This window comes from Mobula hypostoma, chromosome 28 (genome assembly GCF_963921235.1).
Source record: "Mobula hypostoma chromosome 28, sMobHyp1.1, whole genome shotgun sequence".
Classification (NCBI taxonomy): Eukaryota; Metazoa; Chordata; class Chondrichthyes; order Myliobatiformes; family Myliobatidae; genus Mobula; species Mobula hypostoma.
The window spans coordinates 34,726,952-34,752,967 of NC_086124.1; the positions used below are offsets into that span (position 1 = coordinate 34,726,952).

General features: G+C 50.3%; 1 protein-coding gene across 6 annotated transcripts in view; it reads left to right on the top strand.

The window, feature by feature from the left end:
* Positions 1–26,016, top strand: part of LOC134338799 (myocardin-like) — a 75,009-nt gene that overhangs the window by 45,490 nt on the left and 3,503 nt on the right. For 5 of the 6 annotated variants that reach the window (XM_063034868.1, XM_063034863.1, XM_063034867.1 and 2 more), the window contains 5 exons: positions 69–222; positions 4,940–5,338; positions 5,910–6,053; positions 16,192–16,308; positions 21,800–21,854. In XM_063034868.1, coding sequence (XP_062890938.1) covers positions 69–222; positions 4,940–5,338; positions 5,910–6,053; positions 16,192–16,308; positions 21,800–21,854 — 869 coding nt within the window. The remainder of the gene's footprint in view (positions 1–68; positions 223–4,939; positions 5,339–5,909; positions 6,054–16,191; positions 16,309–21,799; positions 21,855–26,016) is intronic. The other variant, XM_063034864.1, reaches the window with a different exon arrangement.

Here is a 26,016-nt window from a genome sequence, read left to right on the forward strand (position 1 = left end):
TGTTCCCAATTGTACTGTTGTGATGTAATTATGTCTCTCCTCTCCCCCACCCTCCCGTCTGACCCTAGCCTGGTTCCCGATGGCATTGTGGGTTTTGCCAGAGCTCTCCCCCCTCAGCTGCCTTTTGTCCCCCTGACAGCAGTGCCCAAGAGCCCGACAGCCATCCCGGTACCCTGCTGTCCCCGGCCTGAACTCCTACCTGCCAACCTGGACGACCTGACGGTGAGAGGGTTTTCTGAGTCATGTGGGATGGTGTGATGTTAGCACAAGGAGGGCTGTTTGCATCTGTGGAGTCCGTGTTTTTGTCCCACTGGCAAGGAGACCTGTTCCCTGTCTTCAGTCATCTCCAGCCTGCTCTCTTCTGTCACAAAGTTTACATCTGTGTCTGTGTTTTCTTCTGTCTGTGTTTGGATTTCTGTCTGTGTCTGTATTTCTTGTTTGTGTTTTGTGTCTGGTTTCTTTTCCGTGTTTGTGTTTCTGTCTGTGTATCTTGATTGTGTTTGGATTTCTGTCTGTGTCTGTATTTCTTGTTTGTGTTTCTGTCTGTGTCTGGTTTCTTTTCTGTGTTTGTGTTTCTGTCTGTGTCTGGTTTCTTTTCTGTGTTTGTGTTTCTGTCTGTGTCTGATTTCTTCTCTGTGTTTGTGTTTCTGTCTGTGTCTGGTTTCTTTTCTGTGTTTGTGTTTCTGTCTGTGTATCTTGATCGTGTTTGGATTTCTGTCTGTGTCTGGTTTCTTCTCTGTGTTTGTGTTTCTGTCTGCGTCTGGTTTCTTGTGTGTATTTGTGTTTCTGTCTGTGTCTGGTTTCTTGTCAGTGTTTGAATTTCCATCTGAGTCTGCATTGCTTGTTCGTGTTTGAGTTCTGCCGGTGTCTACGTTTCTTGTCTGCATTGTTGTTTCCATCTGCGTCTGTGTTTCTTGTCTATGTTAGTGTTTTCATCTGTGTCTGTGTTTCTGCCTGTCACGGCATTTCTTGTCTGTGTTTCTATTTCTGTTTGTGTCTGCATCTGTTGTTTGTGTTTTTGTTTCTATTTGTGTCTGTATTTACTGACCATGCTTGCACTTCCCTCTGTGTTGGCATTTCTTGCCATGTTTGAGCTTCCATTTGTTGCTGTGTTTCTTATCTGTGTTTGAGTTTCCATCTGTTTCTGCATCTCTTGTTGGTCTTTGAGTTTCTGTCTGTCTCTGCGTTTCCTATCCTGTTTGATTTTCAGCTTGTGTCTGCATTTCTTGTCTATTTTTGAGTTTCCGTGTGTCTGTTTTGTGTTTGTATTTCTAGTTATGTCTCCATTTCTTGTCTGTTTCTATTTTTCATATGTGTCTGTATTTCTTGTCTGTGTTAATATTTTTGTTTGTTTCAGCATTTCTTGTCCTTGCTGCTGTTTCTCATCTGTGTCTGCATTTCTTGTCTGTGTTTGAGTTTCTGTCTGTGACTGCATTTCTTTCAGGTGTTTATGTTTCTGCATATTTTATCCATGTTTGTGTTTCCACCTGTTTCTGAATATTTTGTCCTTGTTTGTGTTTCTCTCTGTGTCCCTGTTTGCGTTTCAGTCTGTGTCTCCATTTTTGTCCATGCCATGTTTGAGATTCTGCCTTTTTTTTCTTTCTTTCTTTTGCTTTCTGTCTATGTCTGAGTTTCTTGTCTATGTATGTGTTTCCGTCTGTGCCTGTGTTTCTTGTTTGTGTTTGAGTTTCTGTCTGAGTCTGTGTATTGTGTCCATGTTTGAGTTTCTGTCTGTGTCAGTGCTTCTGTTTTGTGTTTGTATTTCTCTTTATGTCTGCATTTTGGGTTCGTGATTCTGTTTTTCATATGTGTAAGTGTTTCTTGTCTGTGTTTGTGTTTCTATCTGTGTCTGCATCTCTTGTTGGTCTTTGAGTTTCCGTCTGTGTCTGGATATCTTGTCCATGTTTGAGTTTCTGTCTGTCTCTGTGTTCATTGTCTATATTGTGTTTCTGTCTGTGCCTACATTTCTGTCTCTCTCTGCATTTCCCTTCTATCTGAGTTTATGTCTGTGTCTGTATTTCTTGTCTATGTTTTTGTTTCTGTCTGTCTCTGCATTTCTTGTTCATGTTTTTGTTTCCATCTGTGTCTACATTTACTGTTCATGTTTGCACTTCCGCCTGTGTCAGTGATCTTATCGGTGTCTGAGAATCTGTTTGTGTCTGTGTTTCTTGTTCATGTGTATATTTCTATTTTTGTCTGCATGTCTTGTCCATGTTTGTGTTTCTGTCAGTGTCTGCAATTCTGCACCATGTTTTTGTTTCCATCTGTGTCTGTGTTTCTTTTCTGTGTTTGAGTTTATGCCTGTGTCTGGTTTTGTGGAATGTGTTTGAGTTTCTGTCTGAGTCTGGTTTCTGGAATGTGACTGATTATCTGTCTGTGTCTGGTTTCTTGTCCGTGTTTGAGTTTCCATCAATGTTTGTGTTTCTTGTTCATGTTTGAGTATCTGTCTGTGACTGGGTTTTTTATCCGTGAATGTATTTCTCTCTGGTTTGTGTTTCTTGTCTGTGTTTGAGATTCCATCTGTTTCTGCATTTCTTGACTATGTTTGAATTTCTGTCTGTAGTTGTGTTTTTGTCCATGTTTATGTATTGTCTGTGTTTTTGTCCTTGTTTGTGTTTCCATCTGTGTCTGCATTTTTGACTGATTTTGTGTTTTCATCTGTGTTTGAGTTTCTGACTGTGACTACATTGTTGTCCATAGTTGTGTTTCTGTCTTTATCCGTGTATCTTGTCCATGTTTGAGTGTCTATCTGGGTCTGCATTTCTTGTCCATGTTTGAGTTTCAGTCTGAGTCTGTGTATCATGCCTGTGCTTGTGCTTCTGTCTGGTCTGTGTCTGTGTTTCATGTCCATATATGAATTTCAGTCTGTGTCTGTGTATCCTGTCCGTGTTTGAATTTCTGTCTCTGTCTGTGTATCATATCTGTGTTTGAGTTTCTGTCTGTGTCTGTGTACGTGTTTCATGTTGGAGCTTTCATCTGTGTCTGTGTTTGAGTTTCCACCTGTGTCTGTGTCTGTGTTTCATATCTGTGTTTGAGATTCTGTCTGCGTCTGTGTATCATGTCCGTGTTTGAGTTTGTATCTGTGTCTAGTGTCCGTGTTTGAGTTTCCGTCTGTGTTTCTGTATGTGTATCATGTCTGTTTTTGAGTTTACATCTGTGTCTGTGTTTGAGTTTCCGTCTGTGTCTGTGTATCGTGTCTGTATTTGAATTTCTGTATGTTGTCTGTGTCTCGTGTCCATGTTTGAGTTTCCGTCTGTGTCTGTGTTTCATGTCTATGTTTGAGTTCCATCTGTGTCTGTGTATTGTGTCTGTTTTTGAGTTTCCATCTGTGTCTGTGTATGTGTATCATGTCTGTGTTTGAGTATCCATCCATGTCTGTGAGTTTCCGTCTATGTCTGTGTGTATGTATCATGTCTGTGTTTGAGTTTCTCTAAGTTGTCTGTGTCTCATGTCCATGTTTGAGTTTCCATCTGTGTATGTGTATCGTGTCCGTGTTTGCATTTCCATCTGTGTCTGTGTATTGTGTCTATGTTTGAATATCCATCTGTGTCTGTGTATGTGTATCATGTCTGTGTTTGAGTTTCAGTCTGTGTCTGTGTTTGCGTTTCCATCTGTGTTGTGTCTGTGTATCATGTCTATGTTTGAATTTCCGTCTGTGACTGTGTATCATGTCCGTGATTGAGTTTCCATCTGTGTCTGTCTCGTGTCTGTGTTTGAGTTTCTGTCTGTGTCTGTGTATGTGTTTCATGTTTGAGCTTCTGTCTGTATCTGTGTCTGTGTATCATGTCCATGTTTAAGTTTCTGTGTGTTGTCTGTGTCTCGAGTCCATGTTGGAGTTTCCGTCTGTGTACGTGTTTCAAGTCTGTGTTTGAGTGCCATCTGGGTCTGAGTATCGTGTCTGTTTTTGAGTTTCCATCTGAGTCTGTGTTTTGTGTCTGTGTTTGAGTTTCCATCTGTGTCTGTGTTTGAGTTTCTGTATATTGTCTGTGTATCATGTCCGTGTTTGAGTTTTTGGCTGTGTCCAGTATTCGTGTTTGAGTTTCCATTTGTGTCTGGGAATCATGTCTGTGTTTGAGTTTCTGTCTGTGTCTGGATATTGTGTCTGTATTTGAGTTTTTGTCTGTGTCTGTGTATCATGTCTGTGTTTGAGTTTCTGTATGTTGTCTGTGTATCGTGTCGTGTGTTTGAGGTTCTGTATGTTGTCTGTGTATCATGTCCGTGTTTGAGTTTTTGTCTGTGTCTAGGATTCATGTTTGAGTTTCTGTCTGTGTCTGTGTATCGTGTCTGTGTTTGAGTTTCTGTTTGTTGTCTGTGTATCATGTCTGCGTTTGAGTTTCTGTCTATGTCTGTGTATGTGTTTTATGTTTGTGTTTGAGTTCCATTTGTGTCTGTGTTTCGTGTCTGTGTTTGAGTTTCTGTCTGTGTCTGTGTATCGTGTCTGTTTTTGAGTTTCCATCTGTGTCTGTGTATCGTGTGAATGTTTGAGTTTCTGTCTGTGTTTGTGTATCGTGTCAATGTTTGAGTTTCAGTTTGTGTCTGAATGTGTATCGTGTCTGTGTTTGAGTTTCTGTATGTGTCTGTGTATGTGTTTTATGTATGTATTTGAGGTCCATCTGTGTCTGTGTTTTGTGTCTGTGTTTGAATTTCCATCTGTGTCTGTGTCTGTGTATTGTGACAGTGATTAAGTTTCTGTCTGTGTCTGTGTCTCATGGCCTTGTTTGGGTTGCTGTCTTTGTGTATCGTCTCCATGTTTGAGTTTCTGTATGTTTTCTGTGTATTGTATCCATGTTTGAATTTCTGTCTGTGTCTGTGTTTCAGTTTCTGTCTGTGTCTGTGTATCGTGTCTGTGTTTCAGTTTCTGTCTGCTACTGAGCTCGCCTTCAGGAAGTTTTTGCTCTGTATGTCTAAGCACTAACACTTCTCATCAACCATCCAACAGGTGTCCGAGCTACGGCAGCAGCTGAGGAAACGTGGCCTGCCTGTCTCTGGCACGAAACCTGCCCTGCTTGAACGTCTGAAGCCCTACCAGCTTTCGGGGCCCAAGATGGCACCCCCGCCCTTGGTGTCCCGGCCACGATCGCCTCCGTCCACGGTCCGGCCCGCCCTTCTTGAGAAACAGAAGGTGATCGAGAGGCTAACGTGGAAACTGAGGCAGGAGCAGCCACCAACACTGGCTCCCCACCCACCCATCTCAGCCTCACCCTTTCCTGGCCCGGCGTTGATGGAAGGACAGACGGAGAGTCTCCCTTCCCCCAGAAACAACTTTCTTCTCCCCTCCATCACTGATGCCGGTCTCTTATCTCCCCAGCCACAGCCACAGGAAGGAAGCCCACTACAGGTCAGGGTTCTCCATGCTGTCTGACCCCGGGAGGGTGTGACGGGCTGGTGTGAGGGAGCTTCACTCTGTGTCTGACCCTCGGAGTGTGTGCCGGGCTGGTGTGAGGGAGCTTCACTCTGCGTCTGACCCCGGGAGTGTGTGATGCGATGGTGTGGAGGGAGCTTCACTCTGTGTCTGACCCTGGAAGTGTGTGATGGGACGGTGTGGCAGGAGATTTACTCTGTATCTGACCCCAGGAGAGTGTGATGGGACGATGTGGAGGGATCTTTATTCTGTGTCTGACCCAAGGAGTGTGTGATGGGACGTGTGGAGGGGAGCTTCACTCTGTCTGACCCCGGAAGTGTGTGATGGGATGGTGTGGAGGGAGTTTCATTCTGTGTCTGACCTAAGGAGTGTGTGATGGGATGTGTGGAGGGAGATTCACTCTGTGTTTGACCCCGGGAGTGGGTGATGGGATGGTGTGGAGGGAGTTTCACTCCGGTAACAGGGTTTTGTCTTGTCTCTGTATTGGCCATTATTCTGACCTCTGAATCTCTGACTACCAACATCCTAACCCATCCCCTTCCTGAAGCCGCAGGACAGCAGCCTATGTCCTCCCTCAGAGATGCAGAAAGCCTGTCCGGATTTCCCCCTCTCTCCAGCCAGTCTGCACTCATTCTTCCCCATGGAAGAGCTGGATTTCGAGTCTGAGTTCCAGGGGAACTTTGATCGAGAGGTGAGTTTGAACGAGTTTCAGCTGCCCCTTGTACAGGATGCAATCAAATCCCTTCGTTACCTGAATCTCACTGTCAGAAGCCAAGAGACCATGAGAGATAGGAACAGAATTAGACCATTTGGCTCATTTAGTCTGTCCCACTATTCCATCATGGCCAATTTATTAACCCTCTCAACCCCATTCCCCTGCTTCTCTCCGTAACCTTTGATGACCTGACAAAAAAGAAACTATCAATCTCTGCCTTAAATATATCCAATAACCCTTCGTGGCTATGAATTCCATAGATCTGGCTGAAGAAAGTCCTCCTCATCTCTGTTCGAGAAGGATGTCCCTCTACTCTGAGGCTGTGCCCTCTGGTTCTTGATTCCCCAACGATAGGAAACATCGCCACCCCCTTCACTAGATCTGGCCCTTCGGTACCTTGTAATGAGATCGCCTTTCCTTCTAACTGGGGTACAGTATAGCAGCAACAACTGCAAAACGAAACAACGTTGTAAAGATTGTCATCCCCACATCTCACGATCTCAGAGAGTGACAGGAGTGAGAAAGGTGAGCTGATTGAGTGGTGTCGCAAGAACAAACTTTCACCGAACGTCAGAGAGACCAAGGGATTACTTGTGGACCAGAAAGGGGAAGTGAGGGGAACACACGCCAGTCCTCTAGAAAGACTCAGGGTCCCCTGATAGAGCAGCACAGTACAGGCCTTTCGGCCGCAATGTTCTGCTGACCTCCCGACCCTTCTCTGCCACATCTCCCTCTGTTTTCATATCATGCACCTGTACCGAACTAAGAATCTCTGAAATGACGCGAATGCATCTGTCTCTGGCGGGGTGTCCCACACACCCTCTACTCTCTGTGTATAAAACTTCCCTCCGAAAAACCTCCCCACCCCCGCCGTACTTTCCTGCAATCACCTTAAAAATTAGGTCCCCTCATACCAACCATTTCCACGTTGGGAAATGCTCTGGCTCTTCACCTTATTGCAACCTCTTAGCATCTTGTACACCTCTGTCGTCACCTCTCATCCTCCCTCAGTCCAAAGAGAAAAGCCTCAGCTCACTCAACCTTTCCTCATAAAACATTGCTATAATCCAGGCAGTATTCTGGTAAATCTCATCTGCACTCTCTCTAATACAAAGAGCAGTCTGCCCAGACTCCTCTGCACCCTCTCTAATCCAGACAGCATCCTGGTAAATCTCCTCTGCACCATCTCTAATCCAGACAGCATCCTGGTGAATCTCCTCTGCACCCTCTCTAATCCAGACAGCATCCTGGTAAATCTCCTCTGCACCATCTCTAATCCAGACAGCATCCTGGTAAATCTCCTCTGCACCATCTCTAATCCAGACAGCATCCTGGTGAATCTCCTCTGTACCCTCTCTAATCCAGACAACATCCTGGTGAATCTCCTCTGCACCATCTCTAATCCAGACAACATCCTGGTAAATCTCCTCTGCACCCTCTCTAATCCAGACAGAATCCTGGTGAATCTCCTCTGCACCATCTCTAATCCAGACAGCATCCTGGTAAATCTCCTCTGCACCATCGCTAATACAGAAGCATTCTGGTAAATTTCTTCTGCACCCTTTCGAATACAGACAGCATCCTGGTGAATCTCCTCTGCACCCTCTGTAAAACAAACAGCAGTCTGCTCAATCCCCTCTGCACCCTCTGTAATACAGAGTACGTCCTGGTATATCTCTTCTGCACCGTCTTCAAACCAGTAAGCATTCTGATAAATCTCCCCTGCACCCTCTCTAATCCAGTAAGCATTCTGATAAATCTCCCCTGCACCCTCTCTAATCCAGTCAGCATTCCGATAAATCTCCCCTGCACCCTCTCTAATCCAGGCAGCATTCCGATAAATCTCCCCTGCATCCCCTCTAATACACACGGCATTCCGGTAAATCTCCACTGCACGCTATCTACAAACTTTGTAATACAGACAGCATTTGGGTCAAACTACTCTGCACCCCCTATAATCCTGGCAGCATTCCGGTAAATCTCCTCTGCACCATCTCTAATATAGAAAGCATTCCAGTAAATTTCTTCTGCACCCTCTCTAATCCAAACAGTATTCTGGTGAATCCCCTCTGCACCCTCTGTAGTACAGACACGCATTCCGGTAAAACTCCTCTGCACCCTCTCTAATACAGACTTCATTCTGGTAAATCTCTGCTGCACGCTCCCTAATACAGACAGCATTCCGGTGAAACTCCTCTGCACCCTCTATAATCTTGGCAGCTTTCCGGTAAATATCCTCTGCACATTCTCTAATCCAGACAGTATCCTGGTAGATCTCCCCTGCAACCTCTCTAATACAGACAGCATCCTGGTGAATCTCCTCTGCGCCCTCTCTAATCTAGGCAACATCCTGGTAAATCTTCACTGAGCCCTTTATAGTACAGACAGCATTCTGTCGAATCTCCTCTGAACCCCCTCTAATACAGACAGCATCCTGCTGAATCTCCTCTGCACCCTCTCTAATACAGACATTGTCTTGGTGAATCTCCTCTGCACCCTCTCTAATCCAGGCAGCATCCTGGTAGATCTCCCCTGCACCCTCTCTAATCCAGGCAGCATCCTGGTAGATCTCCCCTGCGCCCTCTCTAATACAGACAGCATCCTGGTAGATCTCCTCTGCATCCTCACTAATACAGAAAGCATCCTGGTAGATCTCCTTTACACCCTCTCTAATACAGACAGCATCCTGGTAAATCTCCTCTGCACCCTCACTAATCCAGGCAGCATTCTGGTAAATTTCCTCTGCACCCTCCCAGATTCAGACAGTATACTTGTGAATCTCCCCTGCACCCTCTCCTGGTAAATCTCCTCTGCACTCTCTTTAATACAGACAACATGCTTGTAAATCTGCTCTGCACTCTATCTAATACAGGTAGCATCCTGGTAAATCTCCACTCCACCCTCTCTAATACAGGCAGCATTTTGACGAGTCTCCTCTGCACCCTCTCTAATATAGACAGCATCCTAGTGCATCTCCCCTGCACCCTTTGTAATACACGCAACATCCTGGTAAATGTCCTCTGCACCCTCTCTAATGCAGACAGTATTCCGGTAAATTGCCAACGCACCCTCTCTATTCCAGGCAGCATTCCGATAAATCTGTTCTGCACCCTCTCAAATACAAACAGCAGTCAGGTAAATCTCCTCTGCACCCTCTTCAATGCAGACATCGCCCTGGTAAATCTCCTCTGCACCCTCTCTAATCCAGGCAGCATTCCAGTAAATCTCCACTGCACCCTCTGTAATCCAGGCAGCATTCCTGTGAATCTCCTCTGCACCCGCTCTAAAAAGACAGCATCCTGGTAAATCTCCTCTGTTGTCTCTCTAATACAGACAGCATTTTGTCAAATCTCCTCTGCACCCTCTCTAACCCAGGCAGCACTCCAGTGAGTCTCCTTTCTAATCCATAATAATAATAAAAATAAGAGAGGTGCATTCTCTCTAATCCAATCAGCATCGTGATAATCTCCACTGCTCCCTCTCTAATACTGACAGCATTTGGTGCATCTCCTCTGCACCCTCTCTAATCCAGACATCGTTCTGGAAATCTCCTCTGCACCCTCTCTAAATCAGGCAGCATTCCAGTAAATCTACTCTGTACTCTCTCGAAAGCTTCCACATTCCCATCTCCCAGCTTTTGCCCCATGCCCTAATCCTTTTCTTTCTGTGTACCTGTCCAGATATCTTTTAAATGTCGTTATTGTTCTAGCCTCAACCACTTCCCCTGGCAGCTCCTTCCATAGACAGATCTCCCTCTGGGTGAAACAGTTGCCCCTCAGGTCCCTATTAAATCTCCCTCCCGCTCACCATGAACCTGTTCCCTCTGTTTCGTGATTGCCCAGCCCTGGGGAAAAACACTGTGCACATTCACCCTATCTGTGCCCCTGGTGGTTTTATACGCCTCTGTAAGGTCACCCCTCAGTCTCCTACACTCCGAGGAATAAAGTTCCAACCTGTCCAACCTCTTTCCATAACTCAGTCCTCAGAAATTTATCCTCAGAAATCTCCTCTGCACACTTTCCAGCTCAACGGCATTTTTCGTACGGCAGGGTGACCAGAACTGAACACAATACTCCAAGTGAGGCCTCACCAACGTCTCGTACAACTGTAACATAATGTCCCAACTCCTGTACTCAGTGCCCTGACTGATGAAGGCCAGCGTGGCAAACATCATCTTCGCTGCCCTGTCAACCTGTGACTCCACTTTCAGGGAACCATGTCCCTGTACCTCTGGGTCACTCTGTTCTACAACACTCCCCAGGGTCCCTGTCTACCTGTGACTCCACTCCCTGTACTGAGGTCACCCCCCTCTCTGCTCCCTGTACTGACGTCACCCTCTCTCTGCTCCCTGTACTGAGGTCACCCCCTCTCTCTGCTCCCTGTACTGAGGTCACGCCCTCTCTCTGCTCCCTGTACTGAGGTCACCCCCTCTCTGCTCCCTGTACTGAGGTCACGCCCTCTCTCTGCTCCCTGTACTGAGGTCACCTTCTCTCTGCTCCCTGTACTGAGGTCACCCTCTCTCTGCTCCCTGTACTGAGGTCACCCTCTCTCTGCTCCCTGTACTGAGGTCACCCCCTCTCTCTGCTCCCTGTACTGAGGTCACCCCCTCTCTCTGCTCCCTGTACTGAGGTCACCCCCTCTCTCTGTACTGTCACCCCCTCTCTCTGCTCCCTGTACTGAAGTCACCCCTCTCTCTGCTCCCTGTACTGAGGACACCCCCTCTCTCTGCTCCCTGTACTGAGGTCACCTCCTCTCTCTGCTCCCTGTACTGAGGTCACCCCCTCTCTCTGCTCCCTGGACTGAGGACACCCCCTCTCTCTGCTCACTGTACTGAGGACACCCCCTCTCTGCTCCCTGTACTGAGGTCACCCCCTCTCTCTGCTCCCTGTACTGAGGACACCCCCTCTCTGCTCCCTGTACTGAGGTCACCCTCTCTCTCTGCTCCCTGTACTGAGGACACCCCCTCTCTCTGTACTGTCACCCCCTCTCTCTGCTCCCTGTACTGAGGTCACCCCCTCTCTCTGCTCCCTGTACTGAGGTCACCTCCTCCCTGTGCTCCCTGTACTGAGGTCACCCCCTCTCTCTGCTCCCTGTACTGAAGTCACCCCCTCTCTCTGCTCCCTGTACTGAGGTCACCCCCTCTCTCTGCTCCCTGTACTGAGGATACCCCCTCTCTCTGCTCCCTGTACTGAGGATACCCCCTCTCTCTGCTCCCTGTACTGAGGATACCCCCTCTCTCTGCTCCCTGTACTGAGGTCACCCCCTCTCTGCTCCCTGTACTGAGGTCACCCTCTCTCTCTGCTCCCTGTACTGAGGACACCCCCTCTCTCTGCTCCCTGTACTGAGGTCACCTCCTCCCTGTGCTCCCTGTACTGAGGTCACCCCCTCTCTCTGCTCCCTGTACTGAGGTCACCCCCTCTCTCTGTACTGAGGTCACCCCCTCTCTCTGCTCCCTGTACTGAGGTCACCCCTCTCTCTGCTCCCTGTACTGAGGTCACCCCCTCTCTCTGCTCCCTGTACTGAAGTCACCCCCTCTCTCTGCTCCCTGTACTGAGGTCACCCCCTCTCTCTGCTCCCTGTACTGAGGATACCCCCTCTCTCTGCTCCCTGTAGTGAGGTCACCCTCTCTCTCTGCTCCCTGTACTGAAGTCACCCCCTCTCTCTGCTCCCTGTACTGAGGTCACCCCCTCTCTCTGCTCCCTGTACTGAGGATACCCCCTCTCTCTGCTCCCTGTAGTGAGGTCACCCTCTCTCTCTGCTCCCTGTACTGAAGTCACCCCCTCTCTCTGCTCCCTGTACTGAGGTCACCCCCTCTCTCTGCTCCCTGTACTGAGGATACCCCCTCTCTCTGCTCCCTGTACTGAGGTCACCCTCTCTCTCTGCTCCCTGTACTGAGGACACCCCCTCTCTGCTCCCTGTACTGAGGTCACCCTCTCTCTCTGCTCCCTGTACTGAGGATACCCCCTCTCTCTGCTCCCTGTACTGAGGTCACCCCCTCTCTCTGCTCCCTGTACTGAGGATACCCCCTCTCTCTGCTCCCTGTACTGAGGTCACCCTCTCTCTCTGCTCCCTGTACTGAGGTCACCCCCTCTCTCTGCTCCCTGTACTGAGGTCACCCCTCTCTCTGCTCCCTGTACTGAGGTCACCCCTCTCTCTGCTCCCTGTACTGAGGTCACCCCCTCTCTCTGCTCCCTGTACTGAGGTCACCCCCTCTCTCTGCTCCCTGTACTGAGGACACCCCCTCTCTCTGCTCCCTGTACTGAGGTCACCTCCTCTCTCTGCTCCCTGTACTGAGGTCACCCCCTCTCTCTGCTCCCTGTACTGAGGACACCCCCTCTCTCTGCTCCCTGTTCTGTGGACACCCCCTCTCTGCTCCCTGTACTGAGGTCACCCCCTCTCTCTGCTCCCTGTACTGAGGACACCCCCTCTCTGCTCCCTGTACTGAGGTCACCCTCTCTCTCTGCTCCCTGTACTGAGGACACCCCCTCTCTCTGTACTGTCACCCCCTCTCTCTGCTCCCTGTACTGAGGTCACCCCCTCTCTCTGCTCCCTGTACTGAGGTCACCTCCTCCCTGTGCTCCCTGTACTGAGGTCACCCCCTCTCTCTGCTCCCTGTACTGAAGTCACCCCCTCTCTCTGCTCCCTGTACTGAGGTCACCCCCTCTCTCTGCTCCCTGTACTGAGGATACCCCCTCTCTCTGCTCCCTGTACTGAGGATACCCCCTCTCTCTGCTCCCTGTACTGAGGATACCCCCTCTCTCTGCTCCCTGTACTGAGGTCACCCCCTCTCTGCTCCCTGTACTGAGGTCACCCCTCTCTCTGCTCCCTGTACTGAGGACACCCCCTCTCTCTGCTCCCTGTACTGAGGTCACCTCCTCCCTGTGCTCCCTGTACTGAGGTCACCCCCTCTCTCTGCTCCCTGTACTGAGGTCACCCCCTCTCTCTGTACTGAGGTCACCCCCTCTCTCTGCTCCCTGTACTGAGGTCACCCCTCTCTCTGCTCCCTGTACTGAGGTCACCCCCTCTCTCTGCTCCCTGTACTGAGGTCACCCCCTCTCTCTGCTCCCTGTACTGAGGTCACCCCCTCTCTCTGCTCCCTGTACTGAGGATACCCCCTCTCTCTGCTCCCTGTAGTGAGGTCACCCTCTCTCTCTGCTCCCTGTACTGAAGTCACCCCCTCTCTCTGCTCCCTGTACTGAGGTCACCCCCTCTCTCTGCTCCCTGTACTGAGGATACCCCCTCTCTCTGCTCCCTGTAGTGAGGTCACCCTCTCTCTCTGCTCCCTGTACTGAAGTCACCCCCTCTCTCTGCTCCCTGTACTGAGGTCACCCCCTCTCTCTGCTCCCTGTACTGAGGATACCCCCACTCTCTGCTCCCTGTACTGAGGTCACCCTCTCTCTCTGCTCCCTGTACTGAGGACACCCCCTCTCTGCTCCCTGTACTGAGGTCACCCTCTCTCTCTGCTCCCTGTACTGAGGATACCCCCTCTCTCTGCTCCCTGTACTGAGGTCACCCCCTCTCTCTGCTCCCTGTACTGAGGATACCCCCTCTCTCTGCTCCCTGTACTGAGGTCACCCTCTCTCTCTGCTCCCTGTACTGAGGTCACCCCCTCTCTCTGCTCCCTGTACTGAGGTCACCCCCTCTCTCTGCTACTGAGGTCACCCCTCTCTCTGCTCCCTGTACTGAGGTCACCCCCTCTCTCTGCTCCCTGTACTGAGGTCACCCCCTCTCTCTGCTCCCTGTACTGAGGTCACCCCTCTCTCTGCTCCCTGTACTGAGGTCACCCCCTCTCTCTGCTCCCTGTACTGAGGTCACCCCCTCTCTCTGCTCCCTGTACTGAGGTCACCCCCTCTCTCTGCTCCCTGTACTGAGGTCACCCCCTCTCTCTGCTCCCTGTACTGAGGTCACCCCCTCTCTCTGCTCCCTGTACTGAGGTCACCCCCTCTCTCTGCTCCCTGTACTGAGGATACCCCCTCTCTCTGCTCCCTGTACTGAGGTCACCCTCTCTCTCTGCTCCCTGTACTGAGGATACCCCCTCTCTCTGCTCCCTGTACTGAGGTCACCCCCTCTCTCTGCTCCCTGTACTGAGGTCACCCCCTCTCTCTGCTCCCTGTACTGAGGTCACCCCCTCTCTCTGCTCCCTGTACTGAGGTCACCCCTCTCTCTGCTCCCTGTACTGAGGTCACCCCCTCTCTCTGCTCCCTGTACTGAGGTCACCCCTCTCTCTGCTCCCTGTACTGAGGTCACCCCTCTCTCTCTGCTCCCTGTACTGAGGTCACCCCTCTCTCTGCTCCCTGTACTGAGGTCACCCCTCTCTCTGCTCCCTGTACTGAGGTCACCCCCTCTCTCTGCTCCCTGTACTGAGGTCACCCCCTCTCTCTGCTCCCTGTACTACCCCCTCTCTCTGCTCCCTGTACTGAGGTCACCCCTCTCTCTGCTCCCTGTACTGTCACCCCTCTCTGCTCCCTGTACTGAGGTCACCCCCTCTCTCTGCTCCCTGTACTGAGGTCACCCCCTCTCTCTGCTCCCTGTACTGAGGTCACCCCCTCTCTCTGCTCCCTGTACTGAGGTCACCCCCTCTCTCTGCTCCCTGTACTGAGGTCACCCCCTCTCTCTGCTCCCTGTACTGAGGTCACCCCCTCTCTCTGCTCCCTGTACTGAGGTCACCCCCTCTCTCTGCTCCCTGTACTGAGGTCACCCCTCTCTCTGCTCCCTGTACTGAGGTCACCCCCTCTCTCTGCTCCCTGTACTGAGGTCACCCCTCTCTCTGCTCCCTGTACTGAGGTCACCCCCTCTCTCTGCTCCCTGTACTGAGGTCACCCCTCTCTCTGCTCCCTGTACTGAGGTCACCCCCTCTCTCTGCTCCCTGTACTGAGGTCACCCCCTCTCTCTGCTCCCTGTACTGAGGTCACCCCTCTCTCTGCTCCCTGTACTGAGGATACCCCCTCTCTCTGCTCCCTGTACTGAGGTCACCCCTCTCTCTGCTCCCTGTACTGAGGTCACCCCCTCTCTCTGCTCCCTGTACTGAGGTCACCCTCTCTCTGCTCCCTGTACTGAGGTCACCCCCTCTCTCTGCTCCCTGTACTGAGGTCACCCCCTCTCTCTGCTCCCTGTACTGAGGTCACCCCTCTCTCTGCTCCCTGTACTGAGGTCACCCCCTCTCTCTGCTCCCTGTACTGAGGTCACCCCCTCTCTCTGCTCCCTGTACTGAGGTCACCCCCTCTCTCTGCTCCCTGTACTGAGTCACCCCTCTCTCTGCTCCCTGTACTGAGGTCACCCCTCTCTGCTCCCTGTACCCCCTCTCTCTGCTCCCTGTACTGAGGTCACCCTCTCTCTGCTCCCTGTACTGAGGTCACCCCTCTCTCTGCTCCCTGTACTGAGGTCACCCCTCTCTCTGCTCCCTGTACTGAGGTCACCCCCTCTCTCTGCTCCCTGTACTGAGGTCACCCCTCTCTCTGCTCCCTGTACTGAGGTCACCCCCTCTCTCTGCTCCCTGTACTGAGGTCACCCCCTCTCTCTGCTCCCTGTACTGAGGTCACCCCTCTCTCTGCTCCCTGTACTGAGGTCACCCCTCTCTCTGCTCCCTGTACTGAGGTCACCCCCTCTCTCTGCTCCCTGTACTGAGGTCACCCCCCTCTCTGCTCCCTGTACTGAGGTCACCCCCTCTCTCTGCTCCCTGTACTGAGGTCACCCCCTCTCTCTGCTCCCTGTACTGAGGTCACCCCCTCTCTCTGCTCCCTGTACTGAGGTCACCCCCTCTCTCTGCTCCCTGTACTGAGGTCACCCCTCTCTCTGCTCCCTGTACTGAGGTCACCCCTCTCTCTGCTCCCTGTACTGAGGTCACCCCTCTCTCTGCTCCCTGTACTGAGGTCACCCCCTCTCTCTGCTCCCTGTACTGAGGTCACCCCTCTCTCTGCTCCCTGTACTGAGGATACCCCCTCTCTCTGCTCCCTGTACTGAGGATACCCCCTCTCTCTGCTCCCTGTACTGAGGTCACCCCCTCTCTCTGCTCCCTGTACTGAGGATACCCCCTCTCTCTGCTCCCTGTACTGAGGTCACCCCTCTCTCTGCTCCCTGTACTGAGGTCACCCCCTCTCTCTGCTTCTGCTTGCAGGCCTTCCTGTCGTCCGACAGCAGAGAATCTGGCTGCCTGGGAGACCCGAAGAGCACGGAGACGGGGAAATTCCAGACTCTGGAGGAGGAACTGACACAGGCTATCCGGAGCGCAGAGGTAGGGCTGGAGGTGTTGATAGTCTGTGTACGGCAGTAGGGGGAAGAGTGGAAAGAGAGAGAGAGAGAGGAAGCAGGGATGAGAGGGAGAGGGAGAGTGGAACTGGGAGGGGGGAAAGGGAGAATGGAATGGGGAGAGGGGTGAGGGAGAGATGGGGAGGGAGGGGGATAGGGAGAGTGGGGAGCAGAGGGGTGGGGGTAAAGAGGAAGAGGAAAGAGGAGAATGAGAGAGGGAGTGAGGTAGGGGAGAGAAGTAAGATGGGAGAGAGGACAGAGGGGGGGAACTGAGATGGAGAGAAAAAAACAGAGCCAGATCAGAGAGGGAGAGAAGGTCAGTGAGATGGGAGGGAGAATGAGTGAGATGGGAGAGAGAGAGAGGGGTGTGAGATAGGATAGAGTGAGAGAGATGGAGTGAGATGGGAGAGAGGGAGAGAAGGTCAGTGTGATGGAAGAGAGGGGGGAGTGAGATGGGAGAAACAGAGGGGGAGGAAGATAGGAGATAGAGTGGAGAATGAAATGGGATAGAGCGAGTGCAAGTGAGATGAGAGAGAGGCGGAGAGAGAGATTGGGAGTGAGATGGACAAGAGAGTGAGGGTCTGAGATGGGAGAGAGAGGGAGTGAGAGAGGGGGTAGTTAAATGGGAAAGAGAGAAAGAGGGGAGATTGGAGAGAGAAAGATTGAGTGAGATGAGGAAGAGAGAAGTGGGAGTGAGATGAGAGAGACGGGGGGGCTGGGGATATTATCTGCGAGAGAGAAAGAGAGAGAAAGTGAGGTGGAAGAGAGAGGGGAGTAAGATGGGAGGAAGAGAGAGCTAGGAAATGGGAGAGAGAGGTTGGCAGTGAGATGGGAGCTTAATGTAAAGGAACACGGAGGAGACAGTGATGATAATATGATTCAATTCATACTGCAATTTGAGAGGGAGAAGCATAACTCACATGTGTCAGTATGACAATGGAATAAAGGGAATTACAGAGGCATGAGAGAGAAGCTTGACCAGGTGGATTGGAGGAGGATACTGGCAGAGATGATGGCGGAGCAGAGATGGCTGAAGTTTCTGGGAATAGTTCACAAGGCGCAGGACAGATACGTCCCTCAGGACTGTGTCAAAGCCAAGGAAAGGGCATATAAGGTAGCAAAAGTGAGAGGGAAGTTGGATGTTTGGGAAGCTTTTAAAATCCAACAAACGGCAACTAAAAAAGCTGTAAGAAGGGAAAAGATGAGATATGAGGGCAAACTAGCCAGTAATGTAAAGCAGGATACTACTTAAAGGTCTTAAGGTGGATATGTCATCTAGACAAGATGGACTACATCCCAGAGTCTTGAGAGAGGTTGCTCAACAGATAATGGATGCATTAGTCATGATCTTGCAAGAGTTACTTGATTCTGGCATGGTCCCGGAAGACTGGAAGATTGCAAATGTCATTCCACTCCTTAAGAAGGGCAGAAGGGAAAAGAAAGAAAATTATAGGCCAGTTAGTCTAACCTCTGTTGGAAAAGTATTGAAGTCCATTATTAAGGATGAGGTTTCGGGGTACTTGGAGACTAATGATAAAATAAGTCAAAGTCAGCATGGTTTCTGTAAAGGGAAATCTTGCCTGACAAATCTGTTAAGAGTTCTTTGAGGAAGTAACAAGCAGGGTGGACAAAGGAGAGGCAGTGGATGTCATTTACTTGGATTTTCAGAAGGCATTTGATAAGGTGCCAGACGTGAGGCTGTTTAACAAGATAAAATCCCATGGCGTTACAGGAAAGATACTGGCACGGATAGAGGAATGGCTGACAGGCAGGAGGCAGTGAATGGGAATAGACAATAGACAATAGGTGCAAGAGTAGGCCATTCGGCCCTTCAAGCCAGCACCGCCATTCACTGTGATCATGGCTGATCATCCACAATCAGTATCCAGTTCCTGCCTTCTCCCCATAACCTTTGATTCTGCTATCTTTAAGAGCTCTATCCATCTCTTTCTTGAAAGCATCCAGAGAGTTGGCCTCCACAGCCTTCTGGGGCAGAGCATTCCACATATCCACCAACTTCTGGGTGAAGAAGTTTTTCCTCAACTCCATTCTAAATGGCCTACCCCTTATTGTTAAACTGTGGCCTCTCATCAGCAGGAACATGCTTCCTGCCTCCAGTGTGTCCAATCCCTTAATCTTACATGTTCCAATCAGATCCCCTCTCATCCTTCTAAATTCCAGTGTATACAAGCCCAGTTGCTCCAATCTTTCAACATATGACAGTCCTGCCATCCTGGGAATTAACCCAGTGAACCTACGCTGCACTCCCTCAATAGCAAGAATGTGCCTCCTCAAATTTGGAGACCAAAACTGCACACAATACTCCAGGTGTGGTCTCACCAGGGCCCTGTACAGCTGCAGAAGGACCTCTTTGCTCTTATACTCAATTCCCCTTGTTATGAAGGCCAGCATGCCATTAGCTTTCTTCACTGCCTGCTGTACTTGCATGCTTGCTTTCAGTGACTGATGTACAAGAACACCTAGATCTCGTTGTGCTTCCCCTTCTCCTAACTTGACTCCATTTAGATAATAATCTGCCTTCCTGCTCTTACCACCAAAGTGGATAACCTCACATTAAACTGCATCTGCCATGCATCTGCCCACTCACCCAGCCCGTCCAAGTCACCCTGCATTCTCATAATATCCTCCTCACATTTCACACTGCCCCCAGCTTTGTGTCATCAGCAAATTTGCTAATGTTACTTTTAATCTCTTCATCTAAATCATTAATATGTATTGTAAATAGCTGTGGTCCCAGCACTGAACCCTGTGGTACCCCACTGGTCACCGCCTGAATAAAAGGGAACTTTTCTGGTTGGCTGCCAGTGACTAGTGGTGTTCCTCAGGGGTCAGATTGGGACCGTTACTTTTCACATTGTATGTCAATGATTTGGATAATGGAATTGATGGCTTTGTGGCAAAGTTTGCAGATGATAGGTGGAGGGGTAGGTCATGCTGAGGAAGCAATGTGATTGCAGCAGGACTTAGGCAAATTGGAAGAATGGACAAAAATGTGTCAGATGGATACAGTGTTGGGAAATATATGATAATGCATTTTGGTAAAAGGAACAACAGTGCAGACTATTATCTAAATGGGGAGAAGGTTCAAACATCAGAGGTGCAGAGAGACTTAGGAGTCCTCGTGCATGACTTCCAGAAGGTTCAGTTACAAGTAAAGTCTGGTAAAGAAGGCAAATGCAATGTTGGCTTTATTTCAAGGGGAATAGAATATAAAAGCAAGGAGATAATACTGAGTCTAGTCAGGCCACGCTTGGAGTATTGTCAACAGTTTTGGGCCCCATATCTCAGAAAGGATGTGTTATCATTGGAGAGAGTCCAGAGGAGGTTCACGAGGATGGTTCTGGGAATGAAGGGATTAACATATGAGGAGCATTTGCCAACTTTACATAAGAACATAAGAAATAGGAGCAGGAGTCGGCCATCTGGCCCGTTGAGCCTGCTGCACCATTCAATAAGATCATGGCTGATCTGACCACGGACTCGTCTCCACCTACCTGCCTCTTCCCCATAACCCTTAATTCCCCTACTAAGCAAAAATCTGTCCAACCCTGTCTTAGATACATTTACTGATGTAGCCTCCATTGCTTCATTGGGCAGAGAATTCCACAGATTCACCACTCTTTAGGAAAAGCAGTTCCTCCACATCTCCGTCCTAAATCTACTCCCCCCGAATCCTGAGGCCATGTCCCTTGGTTCTAGTCTCACCTACCAGTGGAAACAACTTTGCTGCCTCTATCTTACTATCCCTTTCATAATTTTATATGTTTCTAAAGATTTGGGCCTGTACTCACTGGAATTTAGAAGAATGTGGGGATCTCTTTTGAGACCTACTGAATGTTGAAAGGACTAGATAGGATGGATGTAGAGAGGATGTTCTCTATGGTGGGGGTATCCAGAACGAGAGGGCACAGACACAAAAATGAGGGGCGACCTTTTAGAACAGAAATAGCGAGGAATTCTTTTAGCCAGAGAGTAGTAAACCCGTGGAATGCTCTGCCACAGACTGCAGTTGGAGGCCAGTTCCATGGCTATATTTAAGGCACAAGTTCATAACTTCCTGATTGATCAGGACGTCAAAGGATATGGAGAGGAAGCAGGTATATGGGGTTCAGCTACGATGGAATGGCAGAGCAGACTCGATGGGCTGAAGGGCCTAATTCTGCTCCTGTGCCTTCTGGTCTTGTGGAGAGATGGGGGGGGGGGGGAGAGAGTGAGGTGGGAGAGAAAAGGAGGGGAATTGAAATGGGAGAGAGGGGGGAGTGAGATGGGAGAGGGGGGTGAGTGAGGGGGGGAGTAAGATGGGGAATGATATGGGTGAGAGTGGAAGTGAGATGGGAGAAAGAGATGGGGGGTGAGATGGGAGAGTGTGAAGAGAGGATTGAGATGGAAGGAGAAGAAGAGGGTGATTGATGGATGAAGGGAGGGTGGGAGAAATGATAAGAGTGACTTATCATGATAAGAGTAACGTAAGAGTAACTCTTAAATGATAAGAGTATCTCATGTGGATAGGGTGGTGAAGAAAGCTTTTGGTATGCTGGTCTTTATTAATCAGAGCATTGAGTATAGGAGTTGGGATGTTAGGTTGAATTTGTATAAGGCATTGGTGAGGCCTAATTTGGAGTATTGTGTACAGTTCTGGTCACCGAATTATAGGAAAGATGTCAATAAAATTGAGAGAGTACAGAGGAGATTTACTAAAATGTTGCCTGGGTTTCATCTCCTAAGTTACAGAGAAAGGTTGAACAAGTTGGGTCTTTATACTTTGGAGCGTAGAAGGTTGAGGGGGGACTTGATAGAGGTGTTTAAAATTATGAGGGGGATAGATAGAGTTGACATAGATAGGCTTTTTCCATTGAGAGTGGGGGAGATTCAAACAAGAGGACATGAGTTGAGAGTTAAAGGGCAAAAGTTTAGGGGTAACATGAGGGGGAACTTCTTTACTCAGAGAGTGGTAGCTGTGTGGAACGAGCTTCCAGCAGAAGTGGTTGAGGCAGGTTCGATGTTGTCATTTAAAGTTAAATTGGACAGATATATGGACAGGAAAGGAATGGAGGGTTATGGGCTGAGTGCAGGACGGTGGGACTAGGTGAGAGTAAGAGTTCGGCACGGACTAGAAGGGCCAAGATGGCCTGTTTACATGCTGTAATTGTTTTATGGTTACATGATTATATGGCTGACTGGTGGTGGTGAGGGGGACAAGTGGAGAGTATGGGAGGAGTGGTGAGGAGCTAGAGAGAGAGAGAAGTTTTGGGAGACTGAGGTGAGCGAGGGGAGAATTGGCAATTGTAGGATGTGAGGTGGTGAGCGAAGTGGGTGGGGGCAGAGTGTAGGGTCTTTGCACAAAGCGAAGAATCACACGGCAGGGAAACGGGAAGAGAGTGGGACATCCCGGGGATGTGGTCAAGCCCCACTAACGAACTTTCAAGTGCTAACGGTGATCCTGCTTCTCCCCACAGCTCTCCCAAAGCCCGTCCATCGAGGAGATTCTTAACGAGCCACTCAGCACTACCGGTGTGTAGTCATTTGGGCAAAGTGTGGGAAGAGTGTCTGGGAGGGGATTCAGTGGGTGGGGAGAGTGTCTGGGAGGGGATTCAGTGGGTGGGGAGAGTCAGTGATGGAGAAGAGTGTCTGGGAGGGGATTCAGTGGGTGGGAAGAGTGTCTGGGAGGGGATTCAGTGGGTGGGGAGAGTGTCTGGGAGGGGATTCAGTGGGTGGGGAGAGTCAGTGATGGAGAAGAGTGTCTGGGAGGGGATTCAGTGGGTGGGGAGAGTGTCTGGGAGGGGATTCAGTGGGTGGGGAGAGTCAGTGATGGAGAAGAGTGTCTGGGAGGGGATTCAGTGGGTGGGGAGAGTGTCTGGGAGGGGATTCAGTGGGTGGGGAGAGTCAGTGATGGGGAAGAGTGTCTGGGAGGGAATTCAGTGGGTGGGGAGAGTCAGTGATGGGGAAGAGTGTCTGGGAGGGGATTCAGTGATGGGGAGAGTGGGAGGAGATTCAGTGGGTGGGGAGAGTGGGAGGGGATTCAGTGGGTGGGGAGAGTCAGTGATGGGGAAGAGTGTCTGGGAGGGGATTCAGTGATGGGGAAGAGTGTCTGGGAGGGGATTCAGTGGGTGGGGAGAGTCAGTGATGGGGAAGAGTGTCTGGGAGGGGATTCAGTGGGTGGGGAGAGTGGGAGGAGATTCAGTGGGTGGGGAGAGTGGGAGGGGATTCAGTGGGTGGGGAGAGTCAGTGATGGGGAAGAGTGTCTGGGAGGGGATTCAGTGATGGGGAAGAGTGTCTGGGAGGGGATTCAGTGGGTGGGGAGAGTCAGTGATGGGGAAGAGTGTCTGGGAGGGGATTCAGTGGGTGGGGAGAGTGGGAGGAGATTCAGTGGGTGGGGAGAGTGGGAGGGGATTCAGTGGGTGGGGAGAGTCAGTGATGGGGAAGAGTGTCTGGGAGGGGATTCAGTGGGTGGGGAGAGTGGGAGGAGATTCAGTGGGTGGGGAGAGTGTCTGGGAGGGGATTCAGTGGGTGGGGAGAGTCAGTGATGGGGAAGAGTGTCTGGGAGGGGATTCAGTGGGTGGGGAGAGTCAGTGATGGGGAACAGTGTCTGGGAGGGGATTCAGTGAATGGGGAGAGTGGGAGGGGATTCAGTGGGTGGGGAGAGTCAGTGATGGGGAAGAGTGTCTGGGAGGGGATTCAGTGGGTGGGGAGAGTGGGAGGGGATTCAGTGGGTGGGGAGAGTGTCTGGGAGGGGATTCAGTGGGTGGGGAGAGTCAGTGATGGGGAAGAGTGTCTGGGAGGGGATTCAGTGGGTGGGGAGAGTCAGTGATGGGGAACAGTGTCTGGGAGGGGATTCAGTGGGTGGGGAGAGTGGGAGGAGATTCAGTGGGTGGGGAGAGTGTCTGGGAGGGGATTCAGTGGGTAGGGAGAGTCAGTGATGGGGAAGTGTGTCTGGGAGGGGATTCAGTGGGTGGGGAGAGTCAGTGATGGGAAAGAGTGTCTGGGAGGGGATTCAGTGGGTGGGGAGAGTGTCTGGGAGGGGATTCAGTGGGTGGGGAGAGTCAGTGATGGAGAAGAGTGTCTGAGAGGGGATTCAGTGGGTGGGGAGAGTGTCTGGGAGGGGATTCAGTGGGTGGGGAGAGTCAGTGATGGGGAAGAGTGTCTGGGAGGAGATTCAGTGGGTGGGGAGAGTGGGAGGGGATTCAGTGGGTGGGGAGAGTCAGTGATGGGGAAGAGTGTCTGGGAGGGGATTCAGTGGGTGGGGAGAGTGGGAGGGGATTCAGTGGGTGGGGAGAGTCAGTGATGGGGAAGAGTGTCTGGGAGGGGATTCAGTGGGTGGGGAGAGTGGGAGGGGATTCAGTGGGTGGGGAGAGTGTCTGGGAGGGGATTCAGTGGGTGGGGAGAGTCAGTGATGGGGAAGAGTGTCTGGGAGGGGATTCAGTGGGTGGGGAGAGTCAGTGATGGGGAAGAGTGTCTGGGAGGGGATTCAGTGGGTGGGGAGAGTGGGAGGGGATTCAGTGGGTGGGGAGAGTCAGTGATGGGGAAGAGTGTCTGGGAGGGGATTCAGTGGGTGGGGAGAGTGGGAGGAGATTCAGTGGGTGGGGAGAGTGTCTGGGAGGGGATTCAGTGGGTGGGGAGAGTCAGTGATGGGGAAGTGTGTCTGGGAGGGGATTCAGTGGGTGGGGAGAGTCAGTGATGGGGAAGAGTGTCTGGGAGGGGATTCAGTGGGTGGGGAGAGTCAGTGATGGGGAAGAGTGTCTGTGGCCTGTGGGAGGAGACTCTATTGGTGGGGAGAGTCAGTGACTGGGGAGGATGTAGAGAGTTGCTGACAGGGGAGAGTGTCAGTCGGCTGTCTGGGGAGACATGGTGATGGAGGAGAAAGTCTGTGGCCTCTGGGAGGGTTTCAGTGCCTGAGGAGAGGGTCAATAATGGGGGAGAGTGTCTGTATGCTCTGGGAGGAGATTCAGTTGGTGGGGAGAATCAATGTTGAGGGAGGGTGTCCATGGGCTTTGAATGGGGAGAGTCTGTGGGCTGTGGGAGGGAATTCAGCGGATGGATCACAGTGGAATAAAGGGAATTACAGAGGCATGAGAGAGGAACTTGCCCAGGTGGGTCGGAGGTGGGTACTAGCGGGCATGACAGCTGAGCAGAGATGGCTGATGTTTCTGGGACAAGTTCACAAGGGGCAGAATAGATCTGCCCCACAGAGGAAGGTGTTCTCAAATGGCAGGGGTAGGCAGCTCTAGCTAACAAGGGAAGTTAAGGACTGTATAAAAGCCAAGCAAAGGACACATAAGGCAGAAAAAGTGCATGGGAAGTTGGATGATTGGGAAGCTTTTAAAATCCAACAAAAGGCAACTAAAAAAAGCTATAAAAAGGGAAAAGATGAAATATGAGGGCAAACTAGCAGGATACCAGAAGTTTTTTTTTCAGGTTATATGAAGAGTAAAAGGAGGTGATAGATGATACTGGACCACTGGAAAATGATGCTGGTGAGGTAGTCATGGGGACAAAGAAATGGCAGATGAACTTAATGGGTACTTTGCATCTGTCTTCACCGTGGAAGAGACTAGTAGTGTGCCAGAGGTCCGTGAGTGTCCGGGAGCAGGAGTGAGTGCCATTGCTATTACGAAGGAAAAAGTGCGAGGACCATCCCAGAGATGGACTACATCCCAGAGTCTTGAGAGAGGTTGATGAAGAGATTAACTGATGCATTGGTCATGATCTTTAAAGCACACTCCACTCTTTAAGGAAGGCAAAAAAAAAGTAAATTATATGCCAGTTAGCCAAACCTCAGTGGTTGGGAAAGTGTTGGAGTCCATTATTAAGGAGCGAATGATAAAATATATCAAAAGTCCGCATGGTTTCTGTGTAGGGAAATCTTGCCTGACAAATCTATTAGAGTTCTTCGAGGAAGTAACAAGCAGGGTGGACAAAGGAGAGGCAGTGGATGTCATTGACTTGGATTTTCAGAAGGCGTTTGATACGGTACCATGCATGAGGCTGCTAAACAAGATAAACCCTATGGTGTCACAGGAAAGATACTGGCATGGAGAGTGGAATGGCTGGCAGGCAGAAGGCAGCAAGTGGGAATAAAAGGGGCTTTTCTGGTTGTCTACCAGTGATGAATGGTGTTCCTTGGGGTCAGTATTGGGACTGCTACTTTTCACATTGTTTGTCATTGATTTGGATAATGGAATTGATGGCTTTGTGACAAAGATAGGTGGAGGGGTAGGTAGTGCGGAGGAAGCAATGTGATGGCAGCAAGACAGAGAAATTGGATGAGTGGACAAGAAAGGGGCAGATGGAATACAGTGTTGGGAAATGTATGATAATGCATTTTTGGTAAAAGAAACAAAAGTGTGGACTATTATCTAAATGGTGAGAAAATTCAAACATCAGAGGTGCAGAGAGACTCGGGAGACCTTCTGCACAACTCCCAGATGGTTAATTTACAGGTTGAGTCTGTGGTAAAGAAGGCAAATGCAATGTTGGCATTTATTTCAAGGGGAATAGAATATAAAAGCAAGGAGATAATGTAGAGCCTTTATAAGACACTCCCAGGCTGCACTGGGAGTGTTGTCACCAGTTTTGGGCCCCATATCTCAGAAAGGATAGTCATAGTCATACTTTATTGATCCCGGGGGAAATTGGTTTTCGTTACAGTTGCACCTTAAATAATTAAATAGTAATA